Raw genomic sequence first — 23,535 nt, forward strand, 5'->3', positions numbered from 1 at the left:
CGTCGCCACACTGTTGACCCTCGTAGAAGTTGAATTATTATTATTATTATTTATTTTTAATTCATAAATGCGAGCAAAATTTAAGATATAATTGTTTTTTATAAGAAAATTGAAATTATTATTATTTGAAGAAAAAAAACTGCTTCAATAAGTCAACGGTCAAACCGGTTATTTATTTATTTATTTAAAAAAACTCTAAGAACTAACCAAAAAAAAGGAAAACAAGAAGCATTCCTTCGACGAAACGACGGCTCCAGATTTGATTGCGCTCCAGCGTCAGCAGTTTTTGAAAATTTCAATCTCTTTCCAATAGAAAATTTTCGAATTTCTTTTGTGAATTTCAGCGAGAAATGATTTAAGAACCAGATGGAGATAGAGAGAGATTGAAGAAAATGGAGTCAAAGTTGTAGTTGGAGCAGCAGGAATAGCAGCGAAGAGGAGTGGGAGTTGTTGCTCTTAGGCCGTCCCTCCCAAATCTAGGGTTTTGGAGTCGGAATTGCGTCTTCCTCGTCCCATGCACTCCCAAGATCTCGCCTTTGTGGCTGATTCGTCCGGGATCGCGAGGAGCAGCAGGATTTGATTTTGTTGTTGGAGCTCCTCGCAAATATCCCCCTTCGGACGGGTGTCGTTTGGACGCTCCCTTTCAGCGTACGGACAAGTGTTTGGGGATCGCTATCGCTTTGTAATTTTTTGGGAGATCCTCTTTCGCCGCTGGAAGAGAGGCTTTTGGATTCCTCGTTTTCGACGCTGGGGTAGCTTTTTGGCGTTAGAAAAATCGAGACTTTGAAGGTGCTTTTTTTGGTTGTTCCTCCCCGATGCCGGAATAGGGAAGATGGCAAGCCAACTGCGGCCCTTGATTCTGAGAACCTTTTCCAGTGCTTCAGAACATGTACGTGCCTAATCTTTAGATGCTTTATTCTTCTTGTTCTTTTTTTTCCCGCCTCTCGATGCATATTGCTTTTAAGTTTATTTGGCTCCTACAATCCACCACTACTTGATAACAGGAAGTACTAGTATTAGTGTCGAACCTGTTTCTGGAATGAAATTGTGTCTTGCAATCCGTTTGTTGGCTGAGTTTATGGTGTATCTGATCCATTAGTTTTTCTAAATGGCTGAATGATATTAATCTTCCTCTTGGGATCACATTGGAGCAAGCAAGTAGAATAGATGTTTCTGCAGACCATTTGAAAGAGAGAGATTTTTAACAGTTTACTTGGTAACGAATTTGTGTGAAGTTGTTGCCTAACAATCATACAAGATTGGATGTGAGAAAGGTTATCTTTTTTTGCTTCTTCGAGTCAGAGTCTTTCTTGTATTTATAAGGACTGCAAAAATTATTTATTACCACAGTTGACCATGTATCTATGAAAGAGGATGTGTATCTTCAATACGACAGGAAGTTCTTCTTATTATTGGTGTAAAAAAAGATAAGGCCTTAAAGCTGACTCTTGATTGAACTTGTAAGAAATTCATTTCATACATTCTTGGCAGCTCTAGCACTACTGGCTACTATATCATAGACATCCTTTATCACTTCAATATAATTTGTCAATACTCTTTTCATTGGCTAAAACCTGACAAAAGAACTATCTAGAGTCTTTTACCAAGTTAGAATTCATAATACAGTACAGTATTTGTTCTCAAATAGTTTGTGGTATCTTGCTAGTGCTACTATTGACTTGGACATGAGTGATTTATGTATAATTATCTTCTTCTGTCATTCAATTGTCTGGTAGCCAAGTAATTTGTGCCAGCTAATGTTTGTTTTCTTTTATAATTACTTAGATTATTATGATTGTGCAATACATGGGACCATATTACTGCATCAATGTAGTCTTGTTCATTGACGAGTAGAAATATTAATTCTTGTTCATTGGAGAGTAGAAAGAAGTTATCTGGTTTAATTTTACATACAATTTTCTAATTGGTTCTAAGGAAGTCGGTTTGGGATGCTTAAATATCAATATATTGCATGTAAATCTGAAAATGAATTAGCATCTAGTTTTATCTCTTAGCAGTGGACTTGAGTGATAGTAGGATACATGTGCATATCAAATAATTTGGAGTTTACGTCGTTGCTTCATTTTCATGCTTTGCCATTTATGCAGATGTGGCAACTAAGTGTATGACTAATCAGGCCATTCATTTTGATCCTTCTCGATCAGGTATTCTTGGTAAAGCATGATCCCGCATAGTTGTACAAGTGCTTCATATTCATCCAGCTAGTTCCACTTTATTTTCGGTTCCCCGATTTCAGGAGTTTCTACTGACATAAACATTCCAACTGCCTACTGTTGAGTCATTGGCACTACAAAAGAAGGGTCAGCTACCGAGTCACATTTCCCAGTGGACACTTTTGCCACAATGGCAGATGGTAGTCCCAGGACAGATACCTCCACAGATGTGGACACTGATGAGAAAGATCAGAGGGTACTTTCTTTGCTCTTTTGCTTTTCAAATACAGATTCATTAATTTCCTTCATGGATTATATTTTGCATCGTCCAAACTAAGATTTCTTTCTCATGTACTGCCATTCCTAAAAAGGATAAGAAAGTTTCGTGTATTCTGCTTTTTCAATGTATATTTTTCCTTTATCTAGACCTACTTTTGCTGCCCTCTACTAGTTCATATAGGGGGAATGCCTCTGTCCATACCTCATATGTGTGAGTATGTAGGGTATGTCAAGTAACTTGCAACATGGTCTATTTTGTATTTTTATTTGTAACCGCAGCTAAATTATTATTTTGAATATTAACAGAATTATTCTAAGTGGCATAGCTTCATTCTTATATTCAGATTTCCTTCATGAACTCTTTTTTTACTCTTACTAGTGGTTGAGTTATCCAACAAACCATCTCATATTCATCTCTTCCTCTCCTCATTTTTTGCTTATAGACCCAAGGAAATAGCATGCTTTCCTGGATGCAGCATGCAGGTTCCCCATAGTAGTTTGCTCTACGTCTTTACCGATACAATACATACATGACGCACATGTTGTAATTTCATTATCTCATATAAAACCATACTCATCAACTTTTCCTTTCTAGTTCTAAACCATAGATCACTTCATATTGACAAGTTGTCAATAGTTTCATGAATGATCATCATAGGATTTGAATTCATGGTTATGTGGTACACTATAATGCAATATGTTGTTCTTTTGTTTCCTGATAAGGTTAAAAAGAGTCTACTTTTTAGCTATTGAAATTTTGATTTTTTTTTCTTTCCCCCTTATGTTCTTTGATCTCTCTCCTAATTTGCAGTTTGAACATGGTCAACTTGCTGCTGTTGCAGCTTCTGATTCTAGTGATAGGTCAAAAGACAAAACACTCGATCAAAAGGTAATAATATGTTCAAATTTTGTGTTAAGTTCCACATAATTAGTTAAAGTTGCACACTATCCATTATATGTTTTTTGTTTTTTCTGCACAGACTCTTCGTCGCCTTGCGCAAAATCGTGAAGCTGCCAGAAAGAGTAGGTTAAGGAAAAAGGTTTGTTGTCTATGTCCTTGTTACAAGTTTTTTGCACCGCAATTTGGTTGCGATAAAAAATTGTTGACATCTTGATGACCCAGATACAGATTCTTTTTCTAGAACTTAACACAGAAGAATTTCTGCATGAACATGTAACTTCTCTCTTTATTGTTGGGCATTAACCTGTTTTCTCCTTTGCTGCAAGGCTTATGTGCAACAACTAGAGAGCAGTAGATTGAAGCTGACCCAACTCGAGCAGGAGCTTCAAAGAGCTCGTCAACAGGTATTGTTCGTTCAAAGAGTTCGTCTTAGTCCTATCGAGGTCTTTTTCCACTAGCATATGGGTCATATGTAATATGGATCCTTTGCAGGGTATTTTCATCTCTAGCTCAGGAGATCAATCGCATAGCATGGGCGGGAATGGTAATTTCCTTATGCACGACAGTTTGATCTGATTTAAATCGCTGTTGGCCTTATCCATGACTTATAAAAGAAATATGTCATAGATTTACTTAACGAGCACATTAGTTCCAGCCTTTTCTCCATTCTTAAGTTGATTTCGATGCCACTGAGCCCTTAGAAGAGACACTTTTTGTATATAACTTCGACGTTAATAAGATTGTTTGGAGGAAATCAGAGGGATTTGAAATAGTTTAAATGAAAGGAAAACAGAAAGTATGAATTGATATCCTTTTTCTGTTCTATCATTCTTTATGTTTATTTGGATGGAATCAAAAGGAAAGAGATAATATTGTTTATAATATTTGTGTCTATTAGATGATAGATTCATTTCCCTTCATTTTTGCTCGATCTGGATAGAAAAAAAATGGAGGAATTGGAATGGAATTGAATTTCCTTCTAAGAGAAATTGTTGATATTACTTTTTCTTTCCTGTTTAACTCTTTAATTGAATTGACAAAAGTTAATTATTGTTGTGCAAGTTAATTACATAAACTCAAACCGAAAGACTATCCTTAACTGATATTGTGACTTAAAGTTGTGCCAAAACTTGTGATCTAGTTGAATTTAGTTCAACTGAATCTTATGATCATAGGGTGTTAAATCATCACTGCAGGGGCATTGGCTTTTGATGTTGAATATGCACGATGGCTCGAAGAACATAACCGACAGATAAATGAACTGAGAGCGGCAGTTAATGCTCATGCTAGTGAAAACGACCTACGCGTTACTGTTGATAGTATCATGACACACTATGAGGAAATATTCAGGCTCAAGGGCGTTGCTGCGAAGGCAGATGTCTTTCACATATTATCAGGAATGTGGAAGACACCAGCTGAAAGATGTTTCCTATGGCTTGGGGGTTTCCGATCATCTGAACTTTTAAAGGTATGCATTTTATTTAAAGGCAATTTACTCCAGTAAATGTGTGTAATATCGAACAACCCGAATTCATTTTACTTCGGGTACATTTAATTCGGTGTGCGATGATGCTGCAGTTACTTGCAAACCAGCTTGAACCTCTAACAGAGCAGCAATTGATGGGGATATGCAATCTCCAGCAGTCGTCGCAGCAGGCTGAGGATGCCCTCTCCCAAGGGATGGAGGCCTTGCAGCAGTCCCTAGCCGAAACATTGGCTGGGTCTCTCGGTCCCTCGGGATCGTCAGGAAACGTAGCAAACTACATGGGTCAGATGGCTATGGCTATGGGGAAACTCGGAACTCTAGAGAACTTTCTTCGCCAGGTAAGCCTGTTCCCATGGCTTTAGGATGCCATGAGAAGTCTGTTATAAGTTGGAACTAGTCTACTGTTTTATCAATTCATTCAGCAGCTTAGTGTTCAGAAAATTTCCACATCATATCGATTTCGATAAACTTTTTCCAGGCTGACAATCTGCGGCAGCAAACGTTACAACAAATGCATCGGATACTGACTATCAGACAGTCTGCTCGGGCATTCCTAGCCATAAGTGATTACTTCTCGCGTCTTCGTGCCTTAAGCTCCCTCTGGCTTGCTCGACCTAGGGAGTAAGAGGCTTCACAAGCCTCTTCCCATGGCTTTAGGATGCCATGAAGTCTGTTATAAGTTGGAACTAGTCTACTGTTTTATCAATTCATGCAGCAGCTTGGTGTTCAGAAAGTTTCCACATGTCGATTTCGATAACTGTTTCCAGGCTGACAATCTGCGGCAGCAAACCTTACAACAAACGCATCGGATATCGACTATCAGACAGTCTGCTCGGACATTCCTAGCCATAAGTGATTACTTCTCGCGTCTTCGTGCCTTGAGCTCCCTCTGGTTTGCTCGGCCTAGGGAGTAAGCGGCTTCAGTTGCTCGCGCCAGCTTCCTCCTGTTTGTGCTAAATCTGTAGATGTTTCTATCGGTTTTTCGGTTTAGTGATTACTAGCTTTAGCAGTATGGATGGAAAGATGGATGAATCTGTTGGTGTTTGGTAGAGACAACCAACAGAGTTGAATTTAACTCGGCTATCATGTTCATCCATCATGCTCCATCTTTATGCAATGAAACTTCAGTGAAACAAACCATCAGTCTCAGTTAGAAATAATTATTATTTAAACAATAAAATCTAATTATTGCTATTTCTTTTTGCCTGTGGATTCATTTATTATTATTATGCCTTGAGAGAAACTCTAATTATTTTTAAAAAACGCTCGTATTTTTTATTTAGATCAACTATTATTATTATTATTATTATTGGCACAATAATTTATTCTTGCTCTTAAATCGGAGCGTGGATTCCCTGGGAGAAATTGGCGTCGATTTGGGGGCATATTTGGGCCACCGAAGGCTCGGTCCATCGGCCCAATAACTCGCTGGTCACGGCCCGGTAACCAGCCTCGGTGAAGTGAACGCCGTCCCAGTTAACGTGCTCCGCCGGGTCGCGGCACGCCGTCACCGTCCCCGCCGCCGCCGCCTCGTCTCCGCACACTGCCGACGCGTTGTAATTATACTCTCCTCCGCCGCCGCAACATGCCAGCAGAGGGCTCCTGAATCCTACGCCGACGGCGAGCGAGCGAGCAAGCAAATCAGTGGAATTCGTCCACTGCGTGGAATTGATCGATCAAACAAACCGACACTCACCGTAGCGCTGCGGATTCCGGAAGATGGCCACCATCGCGTTGTAGTAGTCAGCGTAGATGATGGTGGCGTCGGGATTTTCTTGCCGGATCTGGTTCAGCTCGTGCAAGAGCATCTCGTTGTGGTGCTCTGAGAACCGGTTCAGGAACTTGAGGCACCCTGTTTCCGGCTCGTAGTCGCCGGCATCGTTGCTCCGGAAGTGGTCTAGGAAAATGGGGAGGCAACCGAGCGTGACGCCGCCGGGAACCACCAGCGTTCTCGCGCCGAGTCGGATCAGTTCCTAATTCGAATAAAAGTTCAGATTTTTAGAATGAAATTTGATCGAGTTAGTTGCACATACCGTGATGGCGGAGCTGATGGCGGAGATCACGTCGGGGACGAAGGCTTTGACCTCCTCCACTGCTCGTCCTTGGAGGAGACTGTGGCAGTAGTCGTTGCCGCCGATTTCTCCGACGAGGAACAGAGAATTGGCCATGAGATTTCGGCACTCTGAGTCGCAAAATTCGATTTTTGTGATGTGGGAGAGATAAAAATACGGTGTATGATCGAAATCGAGCAAAAAGATCGAATTTTGACCTGAGTAAGAGGAACAGATCGAGGGAAGCAGTTGCCGGAACCACTCCATTTGTACTCCCAAGGAGTAGTTGCTCCCTGAAATCTCCAACCCTAGCGATCGAAAGAATTCGTTGTCGAGCGCAGTGCAACCAGCGACGGCGAAATTAGCTCCCTCCGGCGAGGTCTCCCCGGAGAGATACGGCGGCACCAAAGGCAATCCAAGTGCTTGCGCTGCACATAAAAATGGGGGAAATCCGGAATTAATTGGGGCTATTGAAATCAAGATCGAGACGGAGTATTTTACCGAGGAAGTCGACGATGAGGCGGCCATCGGAGCAGCGGCCGGTGGGGCGATGGAAGAAGGTCTCGCCGTAAGGCGGGTGGCCGACGGGGTCGGGCGTGGCGCCACATGATATGAGGTAGTTTCCGGTGTCAGAGATCGAGTCTCCGAAGCTGAATATGGAAGAGAAGCAGGCGGCTGCGGCAGCGGGATTTGCGGCGGCTGCGGCGAGGAAGAGGAAAAGTGGAAGCAGAGGAGAAGCCATTGATTGACGACAATCTGCGGCTGCGGCGATAGAAATTTTAGTGGACATTTGGGGGGAACAACACGTGCGTAATAATAATAATAATATAATAATAATATAATATATTATATTATATTATTTATATATATATAAAAGGAAGATCGTATTTATGTGAATGTCATTGATCTAGTGGAATTCGCCATCCTGTATGATTAAATTCATGATGAACTAGATCAAAAAAAAAATTATAATTAACTACAATAAAAAAAATAGTCTTAACTTTATCAAGATTCAATTTTTAATATCTAACCTTTTATAACAGTTTGGTTTCTAAAAATAATTAAGTTTAATTAGTAATCAATTAGTAATTAAGGTAACTTATATTAAGTTTAAGTAAATCTAAAAATTGACAGAAATTTTCAGCTAAAATGACAATAGGATTTGCAAAGGAGATTCCTTTCAAATAATCAATGGTTAGGATTTGATCTAATTTGAGTGGACGGCCAAAAAAGGCTTATTTTTATTTTTAGAAGTCAATTTGTATTTTGCAGTGCAGCGAAGAGAGGGTAATCAAAATATACCGCACTTTATTTCTTCTTAAATCAGGAAAACAAAATTAGAAAAAGAGAATTTATAAAATACTTATACAATTTATTATTTTTTAAATGGGTCCCATTTATTAATGTCAAAACACCCAAAATATCTATTATGGACTATTCCGGTTGAGATCCGCTTTTGAGTGTGCAGCTTCTTTAGCACCTCACTTGAGCGAGCTTGGATGGAGAGGAAGGTGTAGAGCTTCTGAAACCTGCATGCGCAAACACCATGAGAAGGAAGGTCAGGGGTTGCCCCAGCGCGACCACTCCGATGCTTAAGTTAGCTTCTGTCGAAGGAGGAAGGAAAATGAGAATGAAAAGAGAGAGAGAGTTTTTAAGATTGCATACCTCTCCCCTGCACACCGAACTAACCTTTTATATAAATCGAAGATGTTATGTCATGTCATCGATGTGATTGAAGTCCCATCACTGTTATGAATGTATCAGAAGGCATGGTATAGTCAGCGCATATGCCCTCTCGCTGACTTGTATTAAAGGGGGTCACATCATGTACATCTGTTAGAGCCTTGCCATGATGAGTTACAGAGGTGGTAGGAGAACATTCACAACCGCATAATGAGGGAGTGGTCTTTGGGAAAGAAAAAGAGGAGTTGCCTTGGGCCAGGGCAGAACGGTGAAGCTGGCGTGCCTTATGTCCGAATGGGTCGACTTGGCTCGGAGCCGAGGTGCCGGGTGTCCGGTCCGATTTGGGCTCCATAACGCGTTGAGCCCGACTCGAGGGTCCGGCTCAGTTAGGTACCGAGCAGTCGGGGTGATGAGCCTCGATCCGATTACGGCTCCGTTGGAGAAGTACTGTCATCGGGTCCCACCCTATTCCTCCGATTTGACCTGCCAGATTCGCCTCAGGGCTGGGGTGCCGGGTATCCGGCTCGATGCAGGCTCTGTGACGCCTTGAGCCCGACTCGAGGATCCGGCTCAGCTCGGAGGCGAGGTAAGGCCAAATTGACGGGGAGAGATCTATTTCTTTGCTGAGTCGGCCTGGTCCTTGCCTCGACCCGAAAGATTCGGTTCAGGGATTCGATGACGAATCGCTTGAGAAGGTGAGACTTGATCCGGCACCGACGCCGCCACGGGGTGCTCCCTTCATGTCCTTCCCGATCTCTCTGATGCGGCTTGCCAGGCTCGACTCTTGGCCGAAGTGTCCGCGGGTTAGGTCCGATCCGGGCTTTACGACGCCCTGGGCTGGACCCGAGGGCCGCTCTCGGACTTGACTAACCGCACCACACTCCGTACGATCATAACATGAACATTTTGATATGGTACTTTTCTCATAATCCAATACGGAGATAGAAAAGAGGATGGAGGATTTTTTTTTACCGATTAAGTAATTATGTAATTGGGTATGACAATTTTCAAATTTGAATATGGATATAGTAAAAAAATAAATTATATATATAATGTTTTGATTTTTAAAAATTAATATAAAGTAGTATTGATTGATATTCAAAATTGATTAATAAATGAGAAATAAATTGGTAGTTGGATGGAATAAAAAAAGAGTATAAAGGATTTTTGATCCTTTGATAAGTATGGGGGATAAAGATGAATATCTGATGATATATGAGGATAAAAATTAAAATGAAAATTAATATAATAAATGAGGATAAATATAACTTTAATTTAAAATCACTACAAATTACACCGCATTTAAATCTCAATATAATGCATCACATTATTATTTGAAAACAAATATATATACATAGAGCATTATAATAGTATATAAGTCTTCATTTGAAATCATTTCAGATTCTTTAAATCCATTAATCACTTTTAGATGAAACTAATTGATGGACCTTAATTATTTAAAAAAAAATAAAAATTTAATATCTTAAAAAAAGTTAAAGAACTCATTTATGATATCAATCAATAAGTATGATCGTTGTGACCCTTGTAATGCTTTTTGATATTATTTATCATACTTAGTAGAGTTGAAAAAAATCACTACTCTCGATATAGTATATCACAATAGTATATGCATTTTGGATAATTGAATAGACTTACAGAAAGAGAAAGAGGATGAAAAATGACACTTAATTTGGTCAATTTAAAAATGGAGTATATATTTTGGGTAATAAACAAAACTAAGTACATAGTTTGAAAAATTACCATAAAAAACAAAAATTAAAAAATTTTAAATTGCTCCATGGTTTGAAATGCAAAAAGAGAAATCTAAAATCTTTAAAAATTAAAAATATTTAATTTTGTCACGTTTATAATAAATAAAATAAATTAAAAACTATTTAAGAACTTGTATTACATGATAATTAATATATTTTATTTTAGTAATAAATCAAAATAATTATAATTTCATATTATTTTTAGTTATAATATATATTTTCATATATATTGTTGATTTAAATTTATAAATGAAGTTTAAAGTCTTATATTTTAATCATTTTTAATTAATATATATATATTTTTTAGAGTTTTTCACGTTCATTGAGATTATTTTTTTCTCTATGGATTAGCATTGGACAGGGGCATAGATGAAATTTAAGGATGATGAATAATAGAGGTAACTAATATCAAAATTTAAGAAAATTATCCTAGTTCATGGATGTTTAAGTAAATCATTAAGTACTTTATCGTTGGGCCATTATAAGAACAGTATTCTTTTATCTTTGTATATTGTTGACTTTGCCATATTGTTTATCATGGATCTTGCCATTAAAAAAAAAAGAATAACATCTAAAAGAAATATTGATGTGAAATGAAAAGATAATTAATGAAAAATATATTATTTAATCGAGGATTATCTAATAAATATATAAAGATATATAAAAAAACTTTTCTCAAGTGAATTAAATTTGAAAACATTACTTGAACATTTTATTTATATTATAGTTTATGAACTCTTAATTAAAATGGAAAAGTTATTCTTAAATAAATCTTCTAATAACTCAACCTTGGTAAAAAAAAAATTAAAACTCATCGATGACAAGTCATTCAGTGGCACCTTAGATAGTTATTTGACAATACAATCTTATAATTTTTTAAAATTAACTTACTATTTAAAAACTAATTATTTTGATACACTTAACTCTCAAAACTTCATTTATATTACTAAAAAAAAATCCAAATGAGAAAACTAAACAAAATAAGTATCATGATTAATTATAATTTCATTAACTTCGGTAAAAAATAAATCCACCATCTTAGCGGCTCCACACGATCGGTCCCATGACAAAGAGATAAATCGGAAAGCTTTAATTGACGGCTACGGAAAAGACATTACCTCGACTTCACCGAGATTCAATTCTTATCCACTTCAAAAAATTTGTCCTGTTGTAACAAACTCAATTATGCTCGAAACAGTACAATTTCATTCTCATCTTTTATGTTTGGTAATCAATTAAATTAAATAATTTATTTTCTTTTTATAAACAAATTAAGAAATTCACTTACTATATTAATTTTTTTTTTTATAATCTAGATATTCAATTCTTCAAATATATTAATTTTGAATATGATCATCTGATATCATAAAAAATTTTCACCAATCATCATAGATAAATCGAAAAGCACAAATCATTTATCAATTCCTTTTTAAGATGGTCTTTCCATTAAAAAAATTAATCTATAATATATATCATAATTAAAAATCGATCCCCTAAATATCTGATTAACTCGGGGACCAATTAAAACATCCACTTGTGATCCCACTATAATGATATGTCAGAGCTCTCTGCCATGGGAGATTGAGAGAGGGAGCACCTTTAGTGAAAGATGGCAAGTGACTCTCTTTTTTTTTTAATAAGATTTAAAATTATCGATAGGGGGAGATATAAATATAGAGTAATGATTCATAGCATAAAAAATGTCATGAAGACAGCATGACACTCACATTGGTAGCGGGTCCCATTGCATGTCAGGACCCACTGCATGTAGTTATGAGTGTCATACTGCATTCATGCTGGCATTTTTCATGCTATGAATCATTACTCATGAATAATATGAAAGTATATATCTAATGTATATGTGATAATGAAAATTGAATTAATAAATACATTGTGAAAAATTACGGTTTTATTAATTTAATAAAATTTACATTCTTCCAAGAGTATCCAAGAGCTATTGTAGAACTTTTTTATGGATCCTATAAATTACAATATCACATCAAAAGTAAAAAACTATTTAATTTTCTCTGGTAAAAAAAATTCTCAACAATTTTTTTATGGATTACGCTCTTTTTATTTATATTTTACATTATATATATAATATATAAAATGTGAGCCATACTATCTTCGTACTGATATTTTTCATGCTATGAATCATTATTCATTATTCATATCCACTTTATTTAGTCATATTACGAGAAACATGACTTACAATATTTATTCATTTAATTTTATAATTTATTTAAATATAAATTTTTTTTTTAAATGGAGGACATACTAATTTATTTGAGGAGATTTAAGTTTTTGTTGTTATATGTTGGTTTTATTACAAAGTTTACGGAATTATTATCATCATTATTGTTTTCAGTTTAATTATATAATTTTCAACGAAGTCATAAATATTATTTTCGTCATATAATAATTTTAGTTATTTTTTTACTCGTTGAAAATGACAGCTAAAAAGTAATATCGTTAAAATGTAAAATAAAAAAATAAGGTTAATTAATTTCTTTTTCTTTGAAAGCGACATTAAAAAATAAAAATAATTTGATAAAAATTAAATGAGCCTCCATCATTCATAAAATTATCAGATAAGCACTCTATTTTCAATTTAAATTATATAGATGTCTCTTAAATAATTTTATATCAAAAATATTTTTTGATCGAGCGATGTTATAATAGCTACCGATAACTGCTAAGTGCTATCAACAGATAGCTGTTATAATATATTTAGGATGAATTTAGAATTTAAGATTAAAAATTTATAGTCATGTAAAAATTACCTATAACTAACAATACATATAAGTTATATAGTAGTTGTTATAACATATTTAGGATGAGTTTAGGGTTTAACTTTTACATCGTATTGAAGTTACCTAATAATTGTTATAATGTATTTTATGGTAGTTTAGGAATTATGATTTAAAATTTAGAATTTAGAGTATCTAAATAATATTATATCAAAATATTATTTATCAACTTGATCAAAATTAATTAAATTGGATCAAAATCAATTTAAAATCATTATAGAAGCTATTATTTAGCTACTATAATTTTAAACTTTAAATCTTAAATTCTAAACTTATTTTAAATATGTTGGTGCAGCTACTGGATAATTATTAGTAGTATTAGTAGTTTCTAGGTATAAATTCTAAATTTTAAATTATCATAAATTATAATAATTATGGATAGTTTTTATATATTATAGCAACTACTGACTAACTTTTATACGTTATAATAGATATTGGGTAATTTTTACATAATGTAGCTGCTATAATAGTGTCGAGTCAAGTGATATTTTCGATATAAAATCACAAACGGGGTGTCCATTTGTTTTTTTTTTAAATAAGGGACGTTCATTTGATATTTTTCTTAATTTAGAATGCGTTTTTGATAGTTATCCAAAATAGTTAACGTAGTAAAGGTAACACATATTGCATAATTATAATACAATAATAGGACAAACTTGTAAAAACACACTAATTCTTAAGTTAGCTAGTAGGTTTTATATTTTCCCTTGTCTCTTTTAGGGATTTAAAGAGTTTATATATTAAATGCAAATATATATCTTCATGTGAATAAGCAAACTGTAAACTAATTTATCTTTAATATGATTTCAAGGGGTGCAATGCAAAATTTCAAAATATTTTGAGGGCCAATATGGAATTTAACTATGATTCCGGTAATTTTGAGCATTCGAACCGAAAACTTCTGTTTTCGGATCCAAAACGGTACCCGACCCGTTCGGCGCCCGGCTTTCGTCCCCTTTAAATTCCCACATGGAGCCTAAACCCTAATCCCCACGGATTCGCTTACTCTCAGTCATCGCCCTCGCCAGTCGCCTCGCCTCGCCTCCGCTCTATCAAACTTTCCTCTCGCTCATAACTCCACCGACGGTCATGGAGTTTTGGGGTATATCTTATCTTCTCTCAATCATTTCTTATCTTCGCTGCCTATCGCTTCTTATATTTTATGATTTACGGTTAGACTATGCGATTCACGGGTTCGTTTCGGTTGCACTGCTGATCACGTATGTGACAGCATTTGCCTAGTTCATATGTTTTTTTTTTTGAAATATCAAACCTGGAGTATTTGTCGAGATTGAAGCCAAGCATCTTTTCGTCATAGGTTCTGTTTTTATTTGCGGTGACTATTTCTGTTTTCTTCATATTTCTTTTCCACGTAGGGAAACTCTACCTGTTCATGTGTGTTTAGTGTTCCACTAGGTCTTGAGTTTTTGAAATTTAGCTCTTTTTTTTTCCTTTTCCTTTTTTTAAAACTTCAGTATATAGCTGTGTGTTATGATATGTGTACCGTTACGGAGGTCATTCATTTTTTATGTCTATGATGGTATTCTTCTTATGATGTGCTTACGGTGTGAGAAATTCAATTTTATTGGAATTTTGAATAATAATTTATAAATAGCTTCTGTGCATGACGAAGTAAACCCGTCATGGCCGGTCCCAAGTCCGGATAAAGGAGGGTTGTGTTAGGTTGCTAGCCATCATCAAACTAAGGCAAATGTTCAATGAATGGATCTATTAAACTATTGTGCTAATGCTAGGTTGTTCTCCGGAAGAAACGCGTTGCAGGTTCAACTGTTTTAGCCGATCCTACCTAGTGGGATAAAGCTTGGTTGTTGTAACCTCAGTTCAAGTGTTAGACTAATTCATGTCAAAAAAATTTAATTTTGTGCTCTTAGAAGATATGGGTAGTAGTAAGTTCTCTTTTGGGTTTGAAGTAATAAATTTTGTTCTCTTTTGGCTAATATCAAGAGTTATTTAGACTATTTTGGATTAGCTCACATGTAAGCATGTTAAAGTTATTGACAAACTATATTTAATGAAATATTTGATTTTGGTATTTGGTATAACATACATTTCAATCCATTTGTTTGTTCCTGTTTATTATGTTTTTTTTTTTACATTTTTATGTTATAGCTATAATTTTCACATTCTGATGATGACATCATTGTAATGTAAATTTCAATCAATTACAACGTTTTTAGGTCTTGAATGCTATTGTTATTCAAACTTTTCCTCATTTATTCAGATATAGCCTGGCAAGTTTGTTTTTTGTGTTTTGTTTGTTAGTTTATCATCCTCTTTTACTGAGATAATTACAATCCTCTTGTCTTGTTTCAGAATATTTGTCTCCTTCTATATGCTTCCTTTAGTAATTCAATATAATAGTAACTCTTATAATTGGCACTTTATCAGCAGGAAATGTGACACCTGCCCTTAGCCTCTGTTAATGAAAACATTCTGTACTTGTGTTTCAAACTTGTTGTGATATTATTGTTGATTGATCTGCATTTTATAAGGTTTGGAAGTTCAACCTGGCCAAACTGTCAATGTCAATCCCGGAGATAACAAATATTTGCATCTCTCACAGGTTCCATGATCAGCTTTTGTTATATAGCGAATTGTTCTAAGTCAACTTATAATGAAAAGTTGTCTTGGTTTATGTAGATATCTCTAGGAGAGGTAAAGAAGGAAAAGGAGCGGAGGGTGCATCAGTCTTTGTAAAATTTGATGACAAAAAGCTGGTACTTGGAACTCTATCTGTTGGCAAGTGTACCCAAATTCAGTATGATTTGGTATTTGAGAAAGAATTTGAACTATCTCATGGTTCAAAGAATGCAAGTGTCCACTTCTTGGGCTATAAGACAGCAGCTTTTGTAGAGGATGATGAATATCCTTGACTTATGTTGTTAAATTATTCGATAATTATGTTACATGTTTTAAATTTTTGATTCCCTTGACTGGCCCTTTCTGTTTTCTGGAGTTACCTTGTCTGATCCATTTGGTAAGCTCCTTTTCCCATCTTTCTATTTCTTTCCTTATTTGATGAGCTCACTGACATTATAACCTTCTCTAATAAACCTTCAGATAGCCAATCTGAATCTGACGAGGAGATTCCGCTCGCTGCACCTGCAAATGGTACAAATCTATATATGTTTTTTTAGTTTTTTGGCTGTTGGATCCTAGCTTTGCATATTGTTATCTTGATAGCGCTAGAGGCTTGTGCTTCATTCTCATAATTGCGGCTAGTCATGTACCCAAACCATTTTCAACCCTTGAATGATAACGTGCCAGTAAGGACAAATATTATGAGATAGTTGCCAGTGGTGGATCAATGAGTTGAAGGAGAAAAAGGAGACATTAGTCAATGAAATAAAAAATGATTTACTTAATTTGAGTTTGCTACTAATATTGTCTTGTATAGTTCTCAAAGGAGAGAGCTGATTTTTGTAGCCAACCCTAATTGTTTTCTTTGTCATAATTGATTTGCAAATAGTATTATGGTAATTGATATTTTTTTATACAAATAACCATAACATTAAGTTTGAATTATGGAGAATAAAAATTTTAATTATGCATATAACAAAATGTAGGTGTCATTGTAAAAAAGGAAGTTACAAAATCAATAAAATTAAGGATATTATTATTATTATTATTATTATTAAGATCATCCAAGTGTAGCTCTAGAAGATCATAAAATACTAGAAAATATAGTTTAATTGTTATATTTTCCTCTGAAGATGACCCATCAATTATGTAGTCGTACAAATAGAATCTATTTGTGTTGAAGGTGCAAGTCGCCATGGGGACAAAAGATTAATCGCCACATAAGTAAAAGTTCGTTCAGGGGGTTTGTATGTTAAGTTATATAAAATATATTGGATCTTGTTATTGATGTAACTACAAATAATTGGGCTAGCACTCCATTCTTATGGGATTTAAAGGCGTTCATGTTACTATGTATTTATTTTCTTTTATCTGTATATTCTTATCTGCTATTCATGACTGTACTTGAAAAGGCAAACTGGACACGGAGGCAAATGCTAAAGCAGCAAAACCAAATGCTCAAAAGGCGGAAGCTTCTGTTGGTAAGGCAAAGGCCAAGATAGAGGAACCTAAGAAGGATGATAAACCAAAGGCTGAAGATGACAAAGACGAAGAAGATGATTCCGAAGATGATGAATCTGACGAGTCTGATGACGATGAGGTTTGTGCTATTGGTGGAAAGCATGTTCATATTTGTATACTTGAACCAAAACTGGTATATATGATAGTGTGCTTCTATTGTGTAAAATGATAGTAAGATTTCATTCGGCTTTGAGCGTATCAGGAAATGATTGAAGGAGAGGAAGATGATAGTGATGATGGAGACAAAAGTTCTGATGAAGAGGAAGAAGCTACTCCAAAGGTTAGTAATTTTGCACTATTTTCATTGGCATTCAGGTGTGTCTACTTTAACATATGAATTGACCTATTGCAGGCTGAAGCAGGGAAGAAAAGGCCTGTTGGTTCTGCATCTAAAACTCCTGTTCCAGAAAAGAAGGCCAAGTTGGTTACTCCCGGTGGAAATCAGAAAACAGGTAGATATCTTAATGTTTTGTAATAACGAACTTTTCTTTGTGATATTATTGGAACATGGATGTTTCTCAGCATATTATGTCACGTAGCCAAGTGTTGGCACACTGCCGTATGACAATATTTTAGTTCAATTGTCTATTTTATTATTATATATTTTCTTTCTTAAGTAAATAAACTAAGTAATAGAGGATCAAAGCCTTGAGATACTTGTCTATATCATAGGTGCGGATGGAAAGAGAGGCGGTCATGTTGCAACTCCACACCCTGCTAAACAAGGAAAGACTCCCGCAAATAGTGACAAGTCTAAGAAGGAGACTCCGAATTCCACTGGGTCAGTCGCCCGCAAATCCTTCAGCAAGTAGGTTCTCTCCGCTCTTACCACTTTCTTTTCAATTCATTAATAATAGTGACGTTACAATCATTTTTGTTTGTTTTCAGAACCTTCAACAACGAGAACTCCCGTCAATCACATACCAAGGCAAAGCGCAGAGCTGGAAAGTGAAGATGTCCGCCCAATTTTGTAGGCGAATAAAGTATTGTTACCTTGATTTTTTTGCTCACTGTGTGGTTGTTAGTTAGTTGATCAAGACGTTTAGTTTATGGGTTCTTTGAACCACTCTTTGTTGCCCTAAACTCTCAATTTCGATCCGCTTTATGAAGTGTTAATTTCAATGGTCCTCTATATTATTAAACTTTATCAGTTTCAATGGAAAAATGTGGGTTGTCTTGATGTTTTTTTTTTGTTGCTTTTACCATTATTGGGCTTTCTCTCGGTGCGTTGGTCCTCCTTACTGTTTATGTTTTGTGACAAATTAAATGTCTTCAGTTCTGGATTAATGTCTTACATTATAAGATTTATTATTAAAATGTTAAATTAAATTGTTGTGTTAACTAATTGATGAAACTCAAATTTGCTGATGAGTTACGCCACGATTAAAAACAAAAAGTGACATGGGTAGAAAATGAATCTCATTTATGAAATATGATTTAATAATAAAATATATTTTATCCCTAGAATCAAACAAATTGTAAAGGGCAAAAAAAATGAATTTCTTCGAGAAAATAAAAACAACAACCCGAATCCTCTAAGGCTTAGCTATTCGGGTCGGATTCATTTCAAATCAAGATTATTAAGTTTGTTTTCGGATTCGAACCGATACCCGACCCGTGCGGGGTCCTGCTTCCGTCCTCCCCCTTTAAATTCCCTTGCGATGGTAAACCCTAATCCCACCGCTACGCGTTCTGCTCTCGCTCATCGCTGTCTCTGTCATTTCTCTCCCTCTCGTCTACTTCCACCAGCGCTATGGAGTTTTGGGGTTTATCTTCTCCTCCTTGTCTCCATTTCTCTTTTCGTCCTTGCTAATCGCTTCACGTATTTTAGGATTTCCGTGTGGACTGTTTGCTTGGTGTTTCTTTTTTCCGATTACTATTGATGATTGCGAATGCGACGGTATTTGCCTAGTTTGTAAGGTTTCTGGAATATTTGCTATGAGAATGAAGCCAATCACATTTTGGTGATGCGTTGTGATGCGATATGTTTTCTTTTTGCAGTTTCCCTTTCAGTTGTATGTGTATTTTTAGTTCTTCTTTGAAAAATCTTTACATTTTCATGTGTCTTTGGTAATATAGTAGGGTCTGGTGTACACAAGTAGATGTGTTTCTTGAATAGTTCAAAAGTCATCTACCATGGTCGGAAAAATGTTCTTATTATGGGTGCATTATGACTGATGTTTGTACCATTATGGTGATCATTCATATTCTCTGTCTATGATTCTATTCTTCTATGATGTGGGAATTCGGCATTTTATTGGCACCCCTTATGAATGTTTAAATATAACCATGTTAAACTGTTGGACCATTTCAAGTTAAAACAAACCAAATCCGGCCTAATATATCATCTTTGAGCAATAAGTTTAACTGGTGCCTTTTAAGAATATTTAAGCTAATTTTTATTGGCACACGTGTAAGCATGTTGTGTTAAAAAAAACAGTGTTGGATAAAGATCAGCTAACAAAGTTTGTGGATTTATGTTTGATTGGTCAGCAAAAATTGGAATACTGTTTCATTTCTTGTGATCGTGACTTAATCTGTCTGTTGTCTGTCTTGCAATCTATTGTTATATTGTCATTTTGGAACAAACAAATAGTAGTACGAGAGTCCATTATTTTTTAAGATTATGAAGCCTGAGACATTACTAAAATTGCAGGTCTATTACTAAAACTATTCTTATTCCCTGTTAGTGGCTGTCTGATAAAGATCAATAAAATAATTTTGCTTCTGTTTTGATGATCAGCAACAAGCAGAGTTTTTGTTTCATTTCTTGTAATCTCGACTTGAACAATCTGTCGTCTAGTTTTTAGTCTACTGTTGTAGTGCCATTATAGAATAGATAAATAGTAGGATTCTGAGAGGCCATCATTTTGTTGGGTTGTGATACTTGAGTCCTTATATTCCAAGCAACTTTTCCAAATCTTATTTGTTCAGATATTGTCTGGCAAGTATTTGTTTGGTTTTTTCCATTAGTTTAATAGAACTTTTTCTCTGCAGTGCAACCATTCCCTAGTATTGTGACACTTTATTTTTTCCATCTATATGCTTTCATTTTGGTGGGCTTATCTCATAGTAGCTTTTTAAAATAACACTCAAGGTTTGGAAGTTCAGCCTGGCCACACTGTGAAGGTCAATCCTGGCGAGAACAAATACTTGCATCTTTCACAGGTTCTCTGCTCAGATTTCGTAATGCATACTGGTGAATGATTCTAAATTAAATCATAATAAAAAGTTGCCGTGGATTATGTAGGTATCTCTAGGAGAGGTAAAGAAGGAGAAAGCCACAGAGGGTGCATCAGTATTTGTAAAGTTTGATGACAAAAAGCTCGTGCTAGGAACTCTATCTGCTGATAAGTGTAATCAAATTCAGTATGATTTGGTGTTTGAGAAAGAATTTGAACTATCTCATGGTTCAAAGAATACAAGTGTCTACTTTTTGGGCTATAAGACTGCAGCTTTTGAAGAGAATGATGAATATCCTTTTAATTTATTTTAAGTTACTTGTTAGCAAATACATGTTTTTCAAGTTTTGAATACCTTGACTGGCCCTTTCTTTTTTCTGGATGTACCATCTCTGATTCATCCGGTAAGTTTCTCTTCGCTTGTTTTTGTCTCCTTTTTTATTTGATGAGTGCACTGATATTATAGCCCTCTCCAATAATACTTCAGATAGTGAATCTGACGAGGAGATTCCATTGGCTGTGCCCATCAATGGTACACTTTTTCTATGTATTTTATATTCTTTCTTTTGGTTTATGATTCAGATTTTGCATATTGTTGACTTGTTATTACTTTTGTTTACTCCTGCTTGATTCACATTTTGTCAGCGTCAGTAAAGATAAGTATAATAATATAGTGATATAGCAATTAGTGGTTGAACTCGGAACTATATATATATATTTTTAAAAAACAAATCTAAGTTTGCATCAATGGTTAGTTATAATTCTATAAATATTTTCACATTAGTATTTGATGATAATGTTTGTTGTAGGCTCCAGCAGATAATGAAATAATAGAAAATAAGTTGAGATGATATGAATATATTCAAAGACAATGAATAGACTTTATAGTTATAAGTGTTAAATCTGAGAATAAGATGCAATGGTTATAGAGGGTTCAAAAGAAAATATTAGAGGCAATATAGGGATGCGTTTAATGTAGTTGACCCAAATAGTTGTATAGTTGTGAAACAAGGCTGAATATGTCTTGATGATGATGAGGAGTAGGATAGATAAACTTACCAATTCTTTTTAAGATAAATCTCCTTGCTAGAGTATATTTTCAGATAATATGCTAATTGATAATATAGTATGAAGAAAACTTGAAGTTTGAATTGTCTGGAGAAAAGATTTACATATCACAATGTAATTTTAATAATAAACAAGCTGAATAACACATAAATTTAAAATATCACTATTAACCAAGATCATCTAGGTGTAGCAGATGATAAAATAAGAGAATATGTATATACATAATGATGTGTATGTTCCCTCAAAGGCGACCAATCAATTACATAGTTATACAAATTTAATCTATAATTTAAGGGGTAAGGGGTGACAAAAAAAGAATCTAGGTAAGTGATCAAGACATCTTATATAGGTTACATAAAAGTTAATGGAATATGTTATTTATGTAACCTACCAATAGTTGGGACTAACATCATAAATTACAATGATTTAAAAAATTTCATGGATTTTATAAATTTTCCTGTAAAAAATTACTATTGTTGCTATTTATCTTAAAGGCAAACCAGAGGTGAAGGCAAATGATAAAGCAGCAAAACCAAATACTCAAAAGGCGGAAGCTTCTGCTGGTAAGTCAAAGGTCAAAGTAGAGGAACTAAAAAAGCTGATAAGCCAAAGGCTGAGGATGATGAAGATGATGATGATTCTGAAGAAGATGATTCTGAGGATGAATCTGATGAGGTTGGTGCAATTAATGGAAAGTATGATCGGGTGTACTTGTTATTGTGTGTGTTTAGTCTAATTGCATTTCTTTTAGGAAATGATTGGAGAGGATGATAGTGATGATGAGGATGAGAGTTCAGACGAAGAGGAAGATGCTACCCCGAAGAAGGTTAGTGTTTTCAACTACTGCATTGTTTTGCTAGGCACTCAGGTATCCACCCAGTGATATATGAATGCATCTGTTGCAGGCTGAAGCCAGTAAGAAAAGGCCTGCTGAATCAGCTTCCAAAACACCTGTTCCAGAGAAGAAAGCAAAGTTAGTTTCTCCCGGTGGAAATCAGAAAACAGGTAGACATTCCATGGTTTGTAATATTAAAATTATTATGCTATGGTATATTATGATCTACATGGATAACATTTCTTGTGCTGGCTGCACTGTCAGCTAGATTCCTGTAGCAATTTGCTGACACTCACATTGGCACTTGGTAAAGCATGTTGATACGAACTCAGTTAATCCTATATCAACTAGTGTTTATTTATAGTGTTCATTCTATTTTTGTAGTTTTTTTGTTCAACAATTTATTTAATCAATTATCTAATTTATAGTGTTATTATTAGAGGTGGAAGTGATTGAAGTAGTAGCACTGTATAAATTGACATGGCATGTTTTGCCACATGGCACAGCATCTTATGTATTTGCAGCAATGATAAGATCAAAATATAATTTTCCCCTGTAATCACTATAATTTACTCTTACAAATAAATATACTAAGTGGAAGCAGCATAAAGGAGTTGAGTTCATTTGAATAGATTTTTTGTGGGGCATCGCAACTCAGGCACGGTTGAATTCTGTTCATCGAAAGTATACCACATGTCATTTATTTCTTCTGTTGTTTTAATGATAATGCTACCTTGCAGGTGCTGATGGAAAGAAAGTTGTTCATTTAGCAACTCCTCATCCTGCTAAACAAGGAAAGACTTCTGCAAATACTGGTGACAAGTCAAAGCAGCAAACACCTAGCTCTGTTGGCCCCGTCGCCTGCAAATCATGCAGCAAGTATATGCCCTCCTCGTTCTTACATCTTTTTATTTTCAATTCATTAGTTATAATAACAATCCAATTCTCTCTATCTTTTGTTGTTTTTTTTTGTTTTCAGAACCTTCAACTCTGAGAACGCCCTTCAAGCGCATACCAGAGCCAAGCACAGCACCTGAAAGTGAGATGGATCCCTGATTTTGGAGGCAAAGGGCAATGCGAGTATTGTTTCTTCTTTTGTATTTTTCTACTGGATTGTGAAATCTAGTTCTAGACTTACTGTGTCGTAGTAGTACGTACGGTAGTTAAATTTG

General features: G+C 35.3%; 2 protein-coding genes and 2 pseudogenes across 3 annotated transcripts; 3 read left to right on the top strand and 1 right to left on the bottom strand.

Annotated features, from left to right (window-relative positions):
• The first annotated feature begins 233 nt into the window (after nt 1–233).
• On the top strand, nt 234–5,601 carry LOC141813281 (transcription factor TGAL1). Of its 2 annotated transcripts, XM_074701220.1 has the most exons (10): nt 234–889; nt 2,109–2,165; nt 2,258–2,430; nt 3,265–3,342; nt 3,434–3,493; nt 3,681–3,758; nt 3,847–3,898; nt 4,551–4,822; nt 4,933–5,178; nt 5,319–5,601. In XM_074701220.1, the coding sequence occupies exons 3-10, from the start codon at nt 2,365–2,367 to the stop codon at nt 5,463–5,465; spliced, it is 999 nt and encodes a 332-aa protein (XP_074557321.1). In that variant the 5' UTR covers nt 234–889; nt 2,109–2,165; nt 2,258–2,364; the 3' UTR covers nt 5,466–5,601. The 2 variants fall into 2 exon arrangements, with proteins under 2 accessions (XP_074557321.1, XP_074557320.1); XM_074701219.1 differs by lacking the exon at nt 2,109–2,165 and having other exon boundaries at nt 2,166–2,430.
• A 494-nt stretch (nt 5,602–6,095) lies between these two features.
• LOC141813701 (GDSL esterase/lipase At1g28580-like) lies at nt 6,096–7,636 on the bottom strand. Its single transcript, XM_074701675.1, has 5 exons — nt 7,393–7,636; nt 7,110–7,319; nt 6,874–7,022; nt 6,537–6,813; nt 6,096–6,449 (listed from the first exon to the last, which is right to left on the bottom strand). The coding sequence occupies exons 1-5, from the start codon at nt 7,631–7,633 to the stop codon at nt 6,175–6,177; spliced, it is 1,152 nt and encodes a 383-aa protein (XP_074557776.1). The 5' UTR covers nt 7,634–7,636; the 3' UTR covers nt 6,096–6,174.
• A 6,521-nt stretch (nt 7,637–14,157) lies between these two features.
• Nucleotides 14,158–18,458, top strand: LOC141813453 (histone deacetylase HDT2-like; annotated as a pseudogene).
• A 507-nt stretch (nt 18,459–18,965) lies between these two features.
• Nucleotides 18,966–23,535, top strand: LOC141813242 (histone deacetylase HDT2-like; annotated as a pseudogene).

Source organism: Curcuma longa, chromosome 20, assembly GCF_044706935.1.
Source record: "Curcuma longa cultivar G26 ecotype Majalengka, Jawa Barat chromosome 20, ITB_CL_G26_1.1, whole genome shotgun sequence".
Taxonomy (NCBI): Eukaryota; Viridiplantae; Streptophyta; class Magnoliopsida; order Zingiberales; family Zingiberaceae; genus Curcuma; species Curcuma longa.